The following is a 17,413-nucleotide window of genomic DNA, read 5'->3' on the forward strand; positions in this document are numbered from 1 at the left end:
ACATTGATATTTTTGCCACAACTTGTTGTTTTGTTACTTTAGCACCAGCCGTAAGTAGATTCACATAAATAGTTAAGAATTTATATTTACTCTGAGCAGAGCTAAGGAAAAAAAATTTAGATGCTTCTATCAGATATGATGTGTGCGTGCTAAGTCGCTTCAGTCATGTCCAACTCTTTGTGACCCTATGGACTGTAGCCCATCAGGCTCCTCTGTCCATGGGATTCTCCAGGCAAGAATACTGGAGTGGGTTGCCATTCCCTCCTCCAGGGGATCCCCCTCCAGGGGATCTTCCCAACCCAGGGACTGAACCTGTATCTCTTATGTCTTCTGCATTGGCAGGTGGGTTCTTTACCACTAGCCACCTGGGAAGCCCACATGATAATCTTTCACAAGTCTAAAAGTATTCTTATCAATAAAAATTAATTTTTGACTGTAGAAATTATTGACATATTCAGGGAGTCTCTAGGAATTATTAATTTCATAAGTTCTGAAGCTTTTAAAGTGACTTGTATTGGCTTTATTTGCAAACTTTTTGGGAGTTTTAGCAAGTAATTAAACCTCTTCATTGTGATTCAGGCAATGTAATTTTAAGAGCTGGCTCTAGAGGTACTCTTTCTGCCCCCTTCTGATGCCTATGTCAGAAGCTTTCTCTATCTCCTTTATACTTTAATAAAACTTTATTAAAAAAAAAAAAGAGCTGGCTCTAGAAGGCTGTTCAGTGACAGTGCTACAACTTTCAAGAGGTTGTATATGATCCAGTCATTTTGCATATTGAGAATCTGCTACTTTTCTTTGGAAGGACTGCATACATTTATCACTGGTAGAATTGGGATGAATGGAATTGTATTTTACTTGCTTAGTGATAACCAGTTTGGTTCTGAAATCTATATGCTTCAAGAACCATGAGTCCAGCAGAAAAGGGACATTTCATCACCTGCTCCTTCTTCAGAGAAGGAAGAACAAAACCCAGTAAGAAGGGAACTTTCATGTCACCAGTCTGGAGCTAGAAGTCTCACTTTATTCTTCAAAAGGCTTGTGCTTAGAGATGCTGCCGATGGGAAGGAAGAAGGGAGAGAGGGCGGATTTTGGCCACCTGATTTCCCAGGGTCTTTGTTGGCCTCATTTCTGCTGGTGAATTGTCCTAACTACTGCTCAACTACTTCTCAGAAGTCCAGATGGGTTCCAGACCTTGATATCCTCCCAAGGGCATCAAAGTATAATAGACCATGAGAGATAAGACCTGTATCATTCAGGACCTCTCACAGAAGCTTTGCTCATCAGGACCAGAGGATTCTGCAGCATGTTCTACGACTACATGGTTCAGGGCTCTCAGAATATACCATTGCTGCTGCTACTACTACCACTGAAGATAATGATAAAATACCTGTCAGAAGTATGACAAGCATTCCAGAAGGGCAAAGAAAACAGTACTCTTGGAAGAGAAAAAACCCACCATGAAGAAGGGTGACTCTTCATCATGTAACTAAACTTGTAGAGACTTACACAGTCTGGTTTTCAGAAGCAGATAATCAGAAGTCCAGGCTGCATAAGGCAAACACTTAGGTAGTCAATATGGGTTTTTCCCTTAAAAGGATTAGCATTTATAGTTTTCTCCTGTGGTTTAAGAACTTGAATAGAATTAAGAATTTCCACTTGACATGAGAGTGGTCACTAGTCATGATGGAGAGAAAGGCTAGTGTCACTTCTGTTCATGACCTTTTTGGCACTTTTCTGGCACTGTTCTGACCTTTTCTGGCACTCAGATTTTTGGCAACTATGTTTAATTGAATTCTATGTAAATTATAAATTGGGCTTCCCTGGTGTCTCAAATGGTAAAGAATCTGCCTGCAGTGCAGGAGACCTGGGTTTGATCCCTGGGTCAGGAAGATCTCCTGGAGAAGGGAATGGCAACCCACTCCAGGATTAATGCCTGGAGAATTCCATGGACAGAGGAGCCTGGTGGGCTACAGTTCATGGAGTCGTAGAGTTGGATACAACTGAGTGACTAACGCTTTCACTTCCATAGTCAATGGTCTATTAAGGGCTTCCCTGTGGCTCAGTGGCAAAGAGTCTGCCTGTCATTGCAGGACACATGAGTTTGACTCTTGGCCCAGGAAGATCTCATGTGACAAGGAGCAACTAAGCCTATATACCATAACTATTGAGCCTGTGCTCTAGAGCCTGGGAGCTGCATCAAGAGAAGCCACCACAGTGAGAAGCCTGCACACCACAACTAGAGAAAAAAAAGCCCTCTTAGCAACAAAGACCAAGCACAGCTCTCCACCACCCCAAAACTAATTAAATAAAAATTACTAAAAAAATAGTCTATTAATAGTAAGAGCATCAGATTAAAATACAGAAATCCTTGAGCTGTCATGGTGACCCCAGCAAGGAATCACAGTTGAAGGTCAGACACCTAGAATGGGCACTTGAAAAAAATCTTTAAAAAGCAGAGCAATCGAAGGCCATTTAATTTGAGGCAACTAGATCTAATCCCCAAGAACATCAGAATACATTACTGGATGTTTGTAAATATGACTTTCAGGCATCAAGAATACTTAGTTAAGATGGGAAGTGTATAATAACTTCAGAAAAGTTTACTTACCTAGAATTTTTATTTTTTTCCTGGAACCACCGCCCCCCCCACCTCCATTTTTCTAATTGTGCTGTAAAAACAAATTTTATTGCTTATTTGCTGGTGGGAGCACAGATTTGAAAACTTCTTTATTGGCCAGGGTTTGCTGTTGTTTTTCTGGTGAGGTTTTCCTAATTGCATTGCACAATTAAAGTTGAAAAAAATCACTCCTTCACTTCTTGCAGAAGCAGAGAACAGAAGGAGTCTTAGCAAATAATTAAACCTCTTAATTGTGGATCAGGCAATCTAATTTTAAGAGCTGGCTATAGAAGGCTGTTCCGTGACAGTGCTACAACTTATCTTTAATTGCTGTGGCTAACCAGAGTCCATGTTATTGTATCGGGCTCTTTGGCATTCTAAATGGTTGTTCATTTCCTCCAAGGGTAATTTAAATTTAAAGACAGAAGCTCAGTGGAGGAAATAAATTAATTTTGTTTGTAAAGGGAGTGATTCCACATCTTGGAATTCAATTGTATAAGCCCAGGTCTCAGGAGGGTAGGAGAAACTGGTTTGGAACTTGGGTATGGCTTATTCACTAATATGTGGGTCAAGTCAGGGTTGAGGGTCAAGTACCTGGGTCCTCGATGGAAAGGTTCTTCATAAGCCACTGTACAATGTCCGTACCTGCAACAGTAAAGCAATTTCAATTGAAGACCTCATGGATGTTTAACTCTGTGCCAGAGGAAACATGGTTGCCCGAGAGATCCCTAGGTCCAATTAGCACACACCTGGAGAGCCAGGTAATACTGATACTTTTCCATCCTAACCAACTCTTTCCACCCATTAGGATGCTTCCATAGTCACAATCCCATTCTTTTCCTCAAAAAATCCACGTCTGATGACTCAGGATGATCTTTGTCCACATTTCTAGGGAGCTTCGGGAGGGGACTTTCTGGGAATACATATTTTGATGACAGGCTAGAAGACGTTTTATCACTCCAGAACACTTCCTGAGGGAGGAGACTTCTTTTATCTCCCTATCCCCAACTGACAAGGCCTGCCCAACAGAGATGACCACACAGGTTCCTGAAAAACAAAAAAAATAAACCTCTAATTTCTTCTGGCCTGGGCTTATCCTGAATGAATAAGCCCCTGTGTCTGTGGGAGAAACTTCTGTGTGTTCATCCAAACCTCTGTCCTCCATCTCCTGGGCGACAACTAGATTATACTTCCAGACCTTCCTGCAGTTGCGTGTGGATTGAGTTCTGACAAAAGAATGTGGGTGGAAATGCCATATGCCATTTCCAGACTCGGACCATAAAAACTCCTGTCTGTCCCTCCACATCCCACACCCTTTCATCCCCATCTGCTGGATGAAGGGAGAGAGGGCAGAGCCACAGTGTGGAAGGAGCCTGGGATCCTGAACAGACATGAAGATTGATGCCCGTCTGGGGCTCTGACCTGATTGAAAAATATACTTGTGATGTTGAAACCCAGGCATTTGAGAGTTATCTGTTTTAGTATCTAGTATTACCTTAACTAATGTAAATCTTGGGAATCAGAAGGGACTTTTAAACCTTATCTACTCCAACACTAGCCAAACATCATCCACAATACCCTGGATAAGAGGTGTTCTAATTTCCATTAAAGAAAAAAACAAACAAACAAACAAAAAACCCAGGTGCCTGGAAACTCACAAATTCCTTCCTGGCAAGCCTGTCCCAGTTAAGTCATCTTCAATTTCTCTGAACTGAAATTGGCCCTTCTCTGAATTCCTCTCTTCAGTCTTAGTTTTGCCCTCTGATGATAAAGAGGACTCAGACCTCTCACTCTGTGAGACAGTCCTTCAATTATATGGACAGTTCACTCGGTGTATTAGCAATGCTACCCTAGAGTTTCCTCTGCTCCAGGTGAAACATGCCTGGATTCCTCAGCTGTTTCTTCCCATGATATGATTTGGGGTTTCTCACCATTGTGGTCAATATTCTCTGAATATATTTGCTTTTGTTTGCCTCCCTTTAAATGTGGCGCCTAGGACCAGCGTTCTCAGGAAAGTGCAGTGCATGTGGGGGTGAAGGTGAAAGTGCAGTCGCTCAGTCGTGTCCCACTCTTTGTGACCCCATGGACGGCAGCCCACCAGGCTCCACTGTCCATGGAATTCTCCAGGCAAGAATACTGGGGTGGGTTGCCATTTCCTTCTCCAGGGGATCTTCCTGACCCAGGGATCAAACCTGGGTCTCCCACATTGCAGGCAGATTCTTAACCTTCTGAGACACAAGGGAAGCCCTCATGTGGGGGTAGAGGAGCCCAATTTTCTGGGAGGTTCTGAACTTCTGGACAATCTACCATTGTCATTTCCATATCTCGCTTTAAACCAGTGCAGATCTTCAAAGGTCTGTACTTTATCACCTTGGGATGAAATGCTAGATGGAAAACAATCTGAAAGGGGCAGTGTTTCCAGAGACCTGAGTCTTGTCATGGGCCTGAGTCGTGCAGTGGAGGAGAGGGCCTGCCATCAGCTCTCCTCGGATTGACTCCCAGCTGAAACACCAGAGAACCAGCAGAGGGGTTGAACAAATAGTTCCCGTTTTCCAAAAGGAAAGTTGCTCAGAAATTTGGGGGTGAGAAGTGAGATCAGTACAGGCCTGAGTGCTAGACATTTTGCTGCTCTCTGGAAGGAGAAGGAATCTTGCAGAGTAGACTGTCTGGTTCTTTGTATACCACCCTACCCTCCAGCCTCCACCGACCAGCCTCCACTGACACAGCCCTGCAAGTCCCCGGCATTTCAACCTCAAAAGCAGGACTTCTAAGCATTGCTCCACTCTTGCTCCTGGATGGCATCTATGAGCTAAACTTTGGATTGAAAACACTCCTATTCATTCATGTTCTTTGAGAGAAAGGGTGAGTATGTATGTGTGTGTGTCCACTTCCTCCAAATTATACAAGTTCAACATTTGTCCTCGGAAATGAAGAACAAAGCAGAAATCAAATAAGAACTGTAATCCCAAGTTGGGGGTAGGGTGGGGGGAGACTCCAACCTGTTTTTCCCTCAAAAGAAAAATAGTCCTTTTTTTGTGTGTGTGGGTTGCCTAGAAACGGAGAGGTTTCCAGCATCAGCAACAGCTCTCCCCCGGGCAGGAGGATTATCTTTCTGCTGAGCTTGCTGAACCATTATTTATCACCTGCCAAGATTGATTACTCACCCTGGGACAATGACAGCCCTTCCTTTCCCCTGTTAATTACTGTCATCATTAATATCCATGTCACTAATTAGTATTCATTCACATTGAAACTCCTTCCTTGCTATCATATCCGCTCCCCACCCCCCACCCTACCCAGGCCTTCGGCACTATTGTCTGGGTTTCTGTCCTGCTTTGGCTTTCTGCACTCATGTCCGGCCTAATTGTCCACCAGGCTCCGGTTTGCATTCACAGAGCTCAAGAATCACATGTAAGCACAATTTTGGTAAAGAAAGGAAAGCCACAAAAGCCCCTGGCCTTCTCCCCTGGCATTGCGGGGACCACAGACCTGGGTTTCTTGTCACGGTGCAGCCATCATGACCATCATCATTCCATTCGAGGAGCCGGGTGACCATCTTCAGGCCCCCATGGGGCCGAGCTGCTGCCCCTGGGTGTCGAGGCCACCACCCTCAGTCTGCAGCAGCACACACCCCACTGCCATCCTCAACACGTGTGGGCCCTGCCTGGGGGACCTGAGCACACACAGTGATGCCCGGGGCTGTGGACAGTCTCATTCTCGTGGGCATGGGTTATTGCTTCACCAGGCTAATCCAGGAAGGGCCAGCCTCAGCCTTGTGGCAGATTCAGCCTCGGGAACAAGGAAGGGAAACCTGTCATAATATTATGTCCTTTAAGATGGCTACAATTATTACACTGTAGAATCAAGCGAAAATAGTCCAAATCATTATCAGGGGAAAGCATTTTTAGTCTTTTTTTTCTCCTCTCTTTCTTCCTTCTTTCCCCCTTCTCCCAATCATTCTTCCCTTCTTATTCTAGTAAGAAATCAAGGCAGATTATTTTTCTATTCTATCCAAAATTGATGGTTGCCTTTTGTTACCATCTGGACTCTGGACTACTGGACTCTGTTTCTTATCTTTGTCAAGCTGCAGTCCCAAGTGGAGCGGGTCTGGAGCACAGCCTCCTGCTGCCCCAGGCCAGGCACTTTTGCTGCCCCCCAGGACTTCCCAGGTGGCTCACTGGTAAAGAATCCACCTGCCAATGCAGGAAAAGCAGGAGATGCAGGAGACGCAGATTCAATCCCTGGGTCAGGAAGATCCCCTGGAGGAGGAAATGGCAACTCACTCCAGTATTCTTGCCTGGAAGATCCCATGGACAGAGGAGCCTGGTGGGTTATAGTCCATGGAGCGCAAAGAATGGGACATGACTGAGCAACCAAGCACGCACACAAGAAAGGGCAGAGGAATGAAGACAGGACTTGCAAATCTGTCTACTTCCTGAGGAGGAAGTAGAGCAGGAGGCTTGTCATGGGCCTCTGATCAGTGGCTCCCTGGCCATCTGGCTGGGCCTGAGTCTCAGAGTGGCCTTCTGTAGACTCCAATGGGGATGGACTAAGGGTGAGCCCCTGCTCCCTGGCATTTGTGTACTTACTTACTTGGGTAGAGTGAGACTCAGTGACCTCCTCCCAAGTCATATTAAGTCTAGATCAATATAAACTGGATTTGAGTAAGCTAGTAAGACCTTCCAAGATTTTAGAGAGCTCTCTTTCTGGCGTGGGGGAGACCCTTATTATAAAAGCATTCTGTTCTGGGCTCAGCTTCAGGTGTTTTAAGCTCCCTGAAAGAACAAGGGATACATTGAACTTCTTTTGAAATGTCAGAACCCAAGCAGATCCTATGATGACACGCTTCTTTCATTTCCCCCAAAGTTTTGTATCAATCTGAACCCAAATTAGACTAATGCAAACTTGACAAAAGACTGGTTCTAGTCACCTGCAAATTTCAAGTTCCCTGCAACTTGGTAGCTTGTATATCATGGTTCTGGTAACTGAAGCAATTAACAACTTACTCATCAGTCCTGCCCACTGGGGAAAGACACTTCCATTTGAGTAAACTATTTTTTTCTGGAGCCCAACCAAGGACAAGATGGTACTCCTTAGGCAAGGATATGACTCCATCCTCCATTGGATTTTCATGAAACTGCCAAGGTCTCAGCAGCTCCTCTGAGTGAGAACGCAGCTCTATGCCATCTCATCATGCATGCAGGTGCCATGTGCAGGCCAGTGTCCACCCAGAAGGATGACAATCCCCAGTGCCCACTGTACCAGGCCAGCACTAGACACTTAACCCTGTTGTCATATGTCACCTTGACAATATGGAAAATATAGTAACTCACATCCATTTTAGAGATTAGACCCAGAGAGGCCCCAGGTCACATGTTAGTACTTAATGCAGCCCAGTTTGGAACTCAGAATATCTCATGTCTAATATTATTTCCACTACACTGTTCTGCTCCTCTTATCTCTGAATAACTTTCCAAGTAGTACACAGAACAACTGGAAAAGTTATCTTGTATATTCAACTGTCTTCCTGAAGCTGAGACACTAGTTTAGCCATAATAATAATTACTGCTTTAGCTATTAAGCTAATAATTTATTGAGTGATTTCTCTATTTGAAGTTTTGGAATGATTCTACTATAATACTGCATGCACGCTAAGTCACTTTAGTTGTGTCCGACTCTTTGCGACTCTTTGAACTGTAAGCCCACCACGCTCCTCTGTCCACGGGATTCTCCAGGCAAGAATACTGGAGTGGGTTGCTATGCCCTCCTCCAGTGGATCTTCTTGACCCAGGGATCAAACCTGTCTCTCCTACATTAGCAGGCGGGTTCTTTTACCACCAGCACCATAATAATTTCATGATATAAACAGATTATTATCTCCATTTTGCAGATGAATTGAAGGACACTCTATAAGTAGAGAAGTTTTTACAGTTTTAAGCCATTCTTTTATGACTTAGTTATAAAACAATAAAATATAACGGTTAGCTATCAGAGAAAGCTTAAGAGGAAACATTTACCTGGGCTTTGCTGGGTGCACACAGTGACTAGCTGGCAGTAAGAGAGAAGGAAATGCAGGTAGAAGGGCTAGTGTGGGAAAGCCTAGTGGCATTTTTGAGGGGTACTGTTTGATCAATGGGTTTGATTTTTCCAAGGAAAATAGTGACACATTTAACAGATATATACTTGCTTCCCAAGCATATGAAGCAATAAAGCACATTGCTTATAAAGTCGGGCAGACTTGAGTTCCACTCATGGTACATCATTTCCAAATTGTATGACCCTGGGCAGGTGCCTTAACCACCACCCACTCCAATCTCCATACTCATGGGTTAACTGGGGGAAATTCTGCCTGCTTCCAGGATAAAACAAGAGAAACCCTCACCAAAATCCTGACCCGTGGTTTTGCTGAAATTTCTTATTAGGTCACCTACCTGCTCTGTACCCTCATTTTTTTCTTGTATGAAAATGAGGACGATAATAAAAAGGACCTGATGTTTAGGCTCTGGGGTTAAAGGAGACGCTGTATGGACAATGCCGGCACAGTGCCTGGAATGTAATAAGCATAACACGAGTGAGCTACGGAGGCAGTCTGTGTTTTACACTCACATTGGAGCCAAGCGTCTCACCAAGTCATCGGCATGGCTTGCAACAACTTGAACTGCTTGTTATCTGCCTGCTTTTTCATTTCAGGCAGGCCTCAGAGAATCTCAAAGGTCTTCTGATACTTTTTAGGAAGGGTTTTCTTGATGGACAGAAGGGGAGGGCATTGCAGCAGACAAGCTTTACGGGGCTGGCGGGGCCTCATGGAGCTAGGGGGCGGGGCCTCATGGAGCTAGGGGGCGGGGGACCCGCTCGGGCAGCTTTTGTAGCCTTGCTCCTCAGAGGACATTTTCTGGGTCAGGGAGGACCTTCTCTAGGAGTACTCATCTCAGTTTGGAACTAGACATTCACGATGTGATGATTTGGTCAGTGTCTGCTTCCCCCCTGTATCTGTTTCCTGGGACCACCTAACAAAGCACCACAAACAGCAGCTTCAACCACAGAAATGTATCGTCTCTCAGTTCTGGAGCCGGGAAATCCCGGACGCAGACGTGGACAGGGCTCATTCACCTGAGGGCCGGGAGAGAAGCTGTTTCAGTCTCTCCCCTCACTCCTGGAGGTTTGCTGGCGGTCTTCGGTGGGTCTGTCTTGTGGAAGCATCACCCCCCACCTCTGCCTTCATCTTCACACGGCCCTTCCTGTGTGCGTGTCCCTGTGCCCACTTTCTCCTTGTTCTAAAGACATAGTGGATGAGGGCCCACTTAAACTAGTTCACCTTAACTAATTACACATCAATAACCTTGTGTCCAAATCAGGTCACATTCTAAGGGCTTGGAGGTTAGGACCACGACGTATAAATTTTGGGGGTGACACAATTCAACCCATAACAATCGTTCTGAGCGACCAGGACTCATATTTTTTCATCTCCGGCACCAAGCAAAAACCTGTCATGAAGCTGGTTTAATTAATGCTTATTGATCAATAGTTACATTCAAATGGGCATCATATAATACAACGCCATTCATATTGCACATATTCATTACATTTAAAAAATTATTTTTAATCAGTTTTTTGTGACACATAAAAACTTCATCACAGGCCAGCACCAGTTGTGGTGTTGGGCATTTTGCAACTACTGCTTTAGAGGAAAGTTCAAGGTTTTTCATCCATTGACATTTGCTTTCAAAAACCACCTTTTTCCCTGTAAAAAGATCTCAACAAACACTTTAAAAAACATTAGGTAAATAGATAAACAACCAGGATTGGCTGCCTGGCACAGGGAACTATATTCAGCATCTTGGAATAAACTATAATTGTTCAGTCGTTAAATCCTATCCCACTCTTTGTGACCCCATGGACTGCAGCACACCAGGCTTCCCTGTCCTTCACTATCTCCCGGGTTTGCTCAAACTTACGTTCATTGAGTCTGTGATGCCATCTAACCATTTCATCCTCTGTTACCCCCTTCTCCTTCTGCCCTCAATCTTTCCAGGCATCAAGGTCTTTTCCAATGAGTCGGAAAAGGACCAAAGAAGAACACAGATACCTATTCATATACATATATGTATAACCGAATCACTTTGCTGTATACCTGAAATTAACACAACGTTGTAAATCAACTATACTTCAATAAAAAACCCAAAACAGTAGGCAGTAATCTGAACTGCCCCCTTCTCCTCATTCAACCCTGGCTGTCACTTAAAGAGGACAACCAGTAGAAGGAAAGGTGGTCTTCAATGCTCTTCTCAGGTTGAAAGACCCCCTCCTCCCTCCTCTGTCCTTGCCCTGCGCTGGGCCCCCGGCTCTCTGGCTGCGGAGTTCACACTGCCTGCGACCGGCTTCGAATCGGCGCTGATTCTCCCTTCTTAACAGGAGGCTTTTGTGCCAGTCTGACTTGAACAGTTTGGAGCAATTAAATCCAGACACACAGACCGATGATTTTGAGCCGGTAATACCCAAGCATCACTGCCTTCTTCAGCCCTAACCCAGGGCGGGCCAGGCCCACCTCCCTGGTGTCTTCTTTCCAGGCTAGGCACATAGGCCTGCCCACCTCCATGGGCACGTGGCAACTGCGCCCCACAGCGACCCACAGTGGGAAAGACAGCCAGCCACGGGGAACCCCCTGGTGGGCCTTCTCCTGCCTGACCCCCCACTCCCACCCCCGGCTCAGACCGCCTTCCCCGCTTGCTTCCCATGCATTATGAAAAATAATAGGGGGCAGGAGACCGGGCGAGGTTATTACCAACTCATAAATCAACTGGGAAGCTCTGAGGGTTGTGGTGAGGTGTCTGAGCCGGGCTCCCCCCGGTTTGTTATCTCACCCGGGGCCCCCACCATTGATTCATAACCTCATAACCCTCCGCGTCCGAATCCCAAGTCTTCTATCTAATTGTCACCCGCCGAGTACATGATTTGCAAGAGGATGCAGGCGGCGGCAGAAGTGGGGGTGGAGGAGAGATTAGTTTTGTCAATCAAAAGCGTCCAGGGCGGGGAGGTGCACACCCGGGATTTAGCTCAACGATCAGCTTATTAAAGGGGAGGCTGGCTGTGCTACACATATTATACATTTTGCACAGGGAGACGGAGGATCTCAGCCTCTGTGGGGGGGCGGGTAGCCCCTGTTCTCTGAGGGTGGCTGCCGCCCAGGCCCGCCTTCCGCCCCATCCGAAGGCAGAAATGAAAAACAGACAAGCATATTTGCAGCTTTGGGGGAGAAGTGAGCTCATGCCAGGTGTCCACTAGCCACATTGGAGAGAGCGTGACAAACATTCTGAGGACTGTGGCTCCTTTCCAGGAGGGCTGGAGGGGTCCCAAGGCTGGACGGTGTCAGGGCAGGTGCTGTCTACTGGTCACCTCATCTGTGTGCCTTTGAACCTGAAATGTGGTCTGAGGATATTGAAATTAATCTAAGAGGCTCAGGCTTTCTGGAAGGGAGTAGGAGAAGCAGTCTTTGTGACGCCCAGGTGTGCAGGCTGCAATCACTTTACCTGGAATCTGATCCGTCTGACTGCACTGTTTGGGGATAATGCTGACACGCTTCCACAACACTGATCTAAGACTTACGTCTGCAAAGTGCTGCTGGACACCTGCCACCACCTCGGGAAGGGCAAGGTGTGCTCAGCAGGGAGTGTGAGCAGACCAGGTTTCAAGCGGAGTCTGGGACACACAGGTGCCTGGGCAGACTGAATCCGTGTTGCACTCATTTTAGCTCCAGGGCCCTGGAGCTCTGGCTTCCTGGAGCACTGTTGGTTTTTGTCATCAGACAGACCTGGGTTCATATCCTGACTCTGCCCCTCTAGCTGATCACCTTGGATGAGTTATTCAACCACCTTGACACCCAGTTGACCCACTTGCAAAATGGGTCCATCACAGAATCTACCCCAGACTGTGTTATGAGAATTTAAATGCAGGTGGGCACCCCGATCCATGGGGAGTTCTGGTTCCTTTCTGCTTACAGCTGATGGCACACCTCTGTCTGTCCTGAGTGGAGTCTGGCCTGGATCTCACCTCCTGGGCAGCGAGCCTTAGGTGGAACCAAGCCTTCCTCCTGGCTCCTCCCCCAGGCTGTGTTGCAGGCCTAGACTAGACAGTTCAGAGCTGGCTCTAGCTTCCATCTTTCAAGCTTCTCTGTTTCATTCAGATGAATGAGTCCATCCTTTTAAAAACTGATCTGGAAACTTCTCCATCAGTAGAAGATCTACTCCCAGTTCAAGTTGAAGTTCCTGAGGCAAAACAGAACCCCAAGGGACCCCAACATCTCTCCTCCATCCCAGCTACAGCCAAGCCCTTATCCTGGCGTCTACCACCAGGGTGGGCCATGACTCCGAATCCTGTGTCTGAGTCTGGGTTCCCCCTCCCAGCAGCTCTGCAACCTTGGGGATGTGCTGTACTCTTTATAGGCTTCAGTTTCTCTAGGATATGATAAAAGCACCGTCTGAGAAGGAGGCATGGGATAATTCCTGTAGAAGCTTCAACATGTGTCCTTCATCACAGAGGAAATGATCAGCATGGGCTGACTTCATCATCATCATTATTATTATTGCTATTCCTACCGATTGGACCACTCTCGTTCCTTTATCTGCAGTGATTTATAAGATGGCTCTGTTCTTAAACAAAAAAGTGCACACGTGGGCTACAAGGGCCGGACTAGAGTATTGGTGGGGAGTGTTCATAGGCCACAGAAAGAGTATGTAATTCCAGCCCACCCAGTTTCAGGAGACAGTTCACAAAGAAGGAGGTGCTTAGCATCAGTGAGAAACAGAAAAGATTAAGGAGGAGAGTATTAGATGTAGAGCCAAGAACAAAGCCATCCAGAGCAATCACACCACTAGTACCATGTGACAGCTAGCATTTACATGCAGGCTTGAACAGCAAGTCTCTGTGAAAGGGGACAGAGTCTTGAAGGGCAAAAGTCACAACATGCTCGGGCATCACTTATATGTGAAGCACTGAGCCAGACACCAGGGGCTGAGAGTCACGCGTGAATCACAAAAGAACCAGGCTTAAAGAGCTGCAGGGAGATGATGTCAGAACTGCCGGGGAATGAGCTCATGCTTTCCTGGCATCAGGATGCTGGCCTTCCCCCTCGATCCCTCCCTCAACCTGGGCCTCACGGCCACTGCCAGTGGTGCCCTGATCTCTGCCTGCAGTTGACCTCAGGAAGTGATATGTTGTTGGGTCAGCCTGCATCCCTTATGCCTCTGCTGCTGGTCACCATCCCGGATCACTGCCCAGCTGCCTTCAGCAAGGTGCCCCAAACCCAGAGGGACTCATGTGTGGGACACCACCATTGTTTCTGCTCCCCATCATCTTTTAGGGAAGGGTGTCACCTTGGGCTTCTCTGGCGTCTGCTGCCATCTTGCCTCCACGGACTATTCCCCCTTGACTTTCCCCTGAAGGATAGCCTTGAGTGCTTGGGGCTGGGAGCAGGGCTGTCTGGGGCAGGAGGCGGTGGGTGTTGATGACCATGAAACAGAAGCAGTGGCAGGAGTGATAGGAGCTGGGCAGAGGCCTGTGTGTCCTGACCCTGCTGAGGGCTGGCGAGGGCCTTGGATAACAAGTCATCAGCAAGAAACGGGAGCACCAGTCCATGGGGAAGCTGGTGGCAGTCAATCTACACTGCCCACCTTCCCTGCCCTGGTCTTTCCTCCTGAAATCCCTAACTCCATTTAGGTAAGAAAAAAGTGAGATAATGAGGGGCCTGGATGCTGTGAAGACTGGGAGGTGGGCGAGGTGACATTTACATGGAGGCCTGAGAGCAGGAAGATGATGCATCTGGATGAAGAGCAGTGAGGTGGGAACAAGCAGAAGAAAGTGCAGGCAACTGGAGGTGTGATGGGAGACGGAGGGGCTGCACCCCCTGGAAGTCTCTGGAAGGCTGGAGCAGGGGAGCGGTCTGTGCGTTTTTAAAGGCTGCTTTGGCTGCTGCGTGGAGAAGGGATTGCAGAGGGGCAGGAGAAGCAGGAGACCAGCCAGCAGCCATTTTTCATGGTTTTGAGAAGAAATCTAACACACGCTGGGCTCCCTGGCGGCAATGAGATGGAGAGGAGCAAAACGGGGCCTGGGTCTGTTTCAGAAGCAGGGCTCCTGGTCCCCTTTGAATGCATGGGACCTGGAGTATGGAAACAAGAGGAGTCAGGCTTGACTTCTGGTTTCTAGCTTGACTAACTGCATGCAGGTGGAGCTTAGCCTACCTGAGATGGGGAAGCAGGTTGGGGAGGAAACCTGCGTTCATTACTGGCCATGTTTTGTCTGAATCAGATGTATACAGCAGCCATCCAAGTGGTGATGTTGAGTCTGTCAGTGGACATAGGAGGCTGAGTTTTCAGGGACAGAGCAGACCTGGGATTGTATTTGGGTGTCACTGGTGGGTAGAATGTACCTCAAGGAGGGTGGCTGGGTGAGATCACTGGAGGAAAACATGTAGACAGAGAAGAGAGGGCTTTGGAACCAAACCCTGGGCCTGGCAGTGGCATGGCTGGCTGGGGACCCAAGCCTGCCCTTTCTCGCTCTGGAATGCCTTCTATTACCCTGAGTGCCTGGGCTTCTCTCTTACGTGACTTATCCAGTGATGCATCGTCTTCCTCGGGAGATGGCAGGATAAATGAGCTCCAACTCCGGACCCTCTGCCGGCTCCTCCTGGAACCCGCCCTTCCAGCCACCTCCCTTTCCTGCTCACGTCATGATTCAGGGGAAAGTCGACATTCCCCAGGACCCCAGCACCTGACAGCTCTGCCCAGCGCCCAAGCCAGAGAGGCAGCTAAGGGTTCCTGTGTTCTCTTCTGGTTTATAACTAAGTTTAAAAACTTGCTTTCTGGCTTTTCGGTCACTAAGCTCCCTGAAAGCATCTTGTGGGGGCTCTGGAGCTTGCCCGTGGCTGAGCTCTGCTGGGTGAACACAGCCCGGGAGTGACGTCAAGCTTCACATCCCACCCGGGGTTACAGACTCTGGGGAGGAATGCTGTCTTTGTAGTGGACAAGCCTCATTTCGTTTCCATCAGCTCCAGACCAAGAGAAGCTGGCTTTTGTTCAGAGAACATGTTAGGAATGTTTCAAACTGAGAAACCTTGTACCGTAAGTTCTTGACATACAAATGAGTTCCATTCCAAGGGCGCATTCATAAGTCTGATTTGTTCGTAAGTCCAACAAAGTTGGCCTAGATAACTAGTTGGCCTAGATAACTAGTTAGCCTAGATAAAGTTAGCCAATTGTACTGTGATAGGCTTACAATACTTTTCACACAAATAATACATAGAAAACAAGCACAAAAAATAAAGAAAAAATTTTACAATTAATTTTTACAGGTGTGTGGTTGCTTTACAATGTTGTCTTAGTTTCTGCTGTACAGCAAAGTGGATCAGTTATATGTATACATGTACCCCCCCATTTTTCCATTTCCGTCCCATTTAGGTCACCACGGAGCACAGTAGAGTTCCCTGAGCTCCGCAGTGTGTTCTCATCAGCCATCCATTTTATACATAGTAGTGTATATATCAATCCAATCTTTCACTTCTGTACATCTGTGTCTCTACTTCTGCTCTGCAAATAAGTTCACTTGTACCATTTTTCTAGATTCCACATATAAGCCAAATTCTACGACATCTGGTTTTCTCTTTCTGACTTATTTCACTCTATATGACAGTCTCTAGGTCCATCCATGTCTCTGCAAATGGCATGATTTTGTTCCTTTTTTTTTTTGACTGAGCAATGGTCCATTGTATACATGTACCACATCTTCTTTATCCATTCCTCTGTTGATGGATACTTAGGTTGCTTCCATGTCCTGGCTATTGTAGAGTGCTGCAGTGAACACTGGGATGAGTGTTATCTTTTTGAATTATGGTTTTCTTTGGGTATGTGCCCAGGAGTGGCTGGGTCATATGGCAGTTCTATTTTTAGTTTTTGAGTATTCTGTTTTTGAGTATACTGTTCTCCATAGTGAACCATTTACATTTCCACCAACAGTGTAGGAAGTTTCCCTTTTCTCCACACCCTTTCCAGCATTTATTGTTTGTACGTTTTTTTAATGATGGCCATTCTGACTGGTGTGAGGTGATACCTCACTATAGTTTTGATTTGCATTTCTCTAACAGTTTGTGAGAGAACAGGCTGAGATGAGCTACCCCATGCCCAAGGTCAGGGGTGGCGGCCAAGAGGAGCAACCCCACGTCCAAGGAGCGGCGGCTGTGCGGGCGCAGGACGGCCAAGAGGAGCTACTCCATGTTCAAGGTCAGGAGGGGTGGTGGTGAGGAGATACCCCTCGTCCAAGGTAAGGAGCAGCGGCTGCGCTTTGCTGGAGCAGCCATGAAGAGATACCCCATGTCCAAGGTAAGAGAAACCCAAGTAAGATGGTAGGTGTTCCAAGAGGGCATCAGAGGGCAGACACACTGAAACCATAATCACAGAAAACTAGCCAATCTGATCACACGGACCACAGCCTTGTCTAACTCAATGAAACTAAGCTATGCCATGTGGGGCCACCCAGGGCAGGCGGGTCATGGTGGAGAGGTCTGACAGAATGTGGTCCACTGGAGAAGGGAATGGCAAACCACTTCAGTATTCTTGCCTTGAGAACCCCATGAACAGTATGAAAAGGCAAAATGATAGGATACTGAAAGAGGAACTCCCCAGGTCAGTAAGTGCCCAATATGCTACTGGAGATCAGTGGAGAAATAACTCCAGAAAGAATGAAGGGATGGAGCCAAAGCAAAAACAATACCCAGTTGTGGATGTGACTGGTGATAGAAGCAAGGTCCGA

At 46.9% G+C, this 17,413-nt stretch overlaps 1 protein-coding gene across 4 annotated transcripts in view; it reads right to left on the reverse strand.

Moving 5' to 3' along the window:
- Nucleotides 1-17,413, reverse strand: part of RGS6 (regulator of G-protein signaling 6) — a 192,008-nt gene that overhangs the window by 99,380 nt on the left and 75,215 nt on the right. For all 4 annotated transcript variants that reach the window (XM_010855815.1, XM_010855814.1, XM_010855813.1 and 1 more), the window contains exon 2: nt 3,212-3,262. In XM_010855815.1, coding sequence (XP_010854117.1) covers nt 3,212-3,262 — 51 coding nt within the window. The remainder of the gene's footprint in view (nt 1-3,211; nt 3,263-17,413) is intronic.

Source organism: Bison bison, unplaced genomic scaffold (assembly GCF_000754665.1).
Source record: "Bison bison bison isolate TAMUID 2011002044 unplaced genomic scaffold, Bison_UMD1.0 scf7180017864368, whole genome shotgun sequence".
Classification (NCBI taxonomy): Eukaryota; Metazoa; Chordata; class Mammalia; order Artiodactyla; family Bovidae; genus Bison; species Bison bison.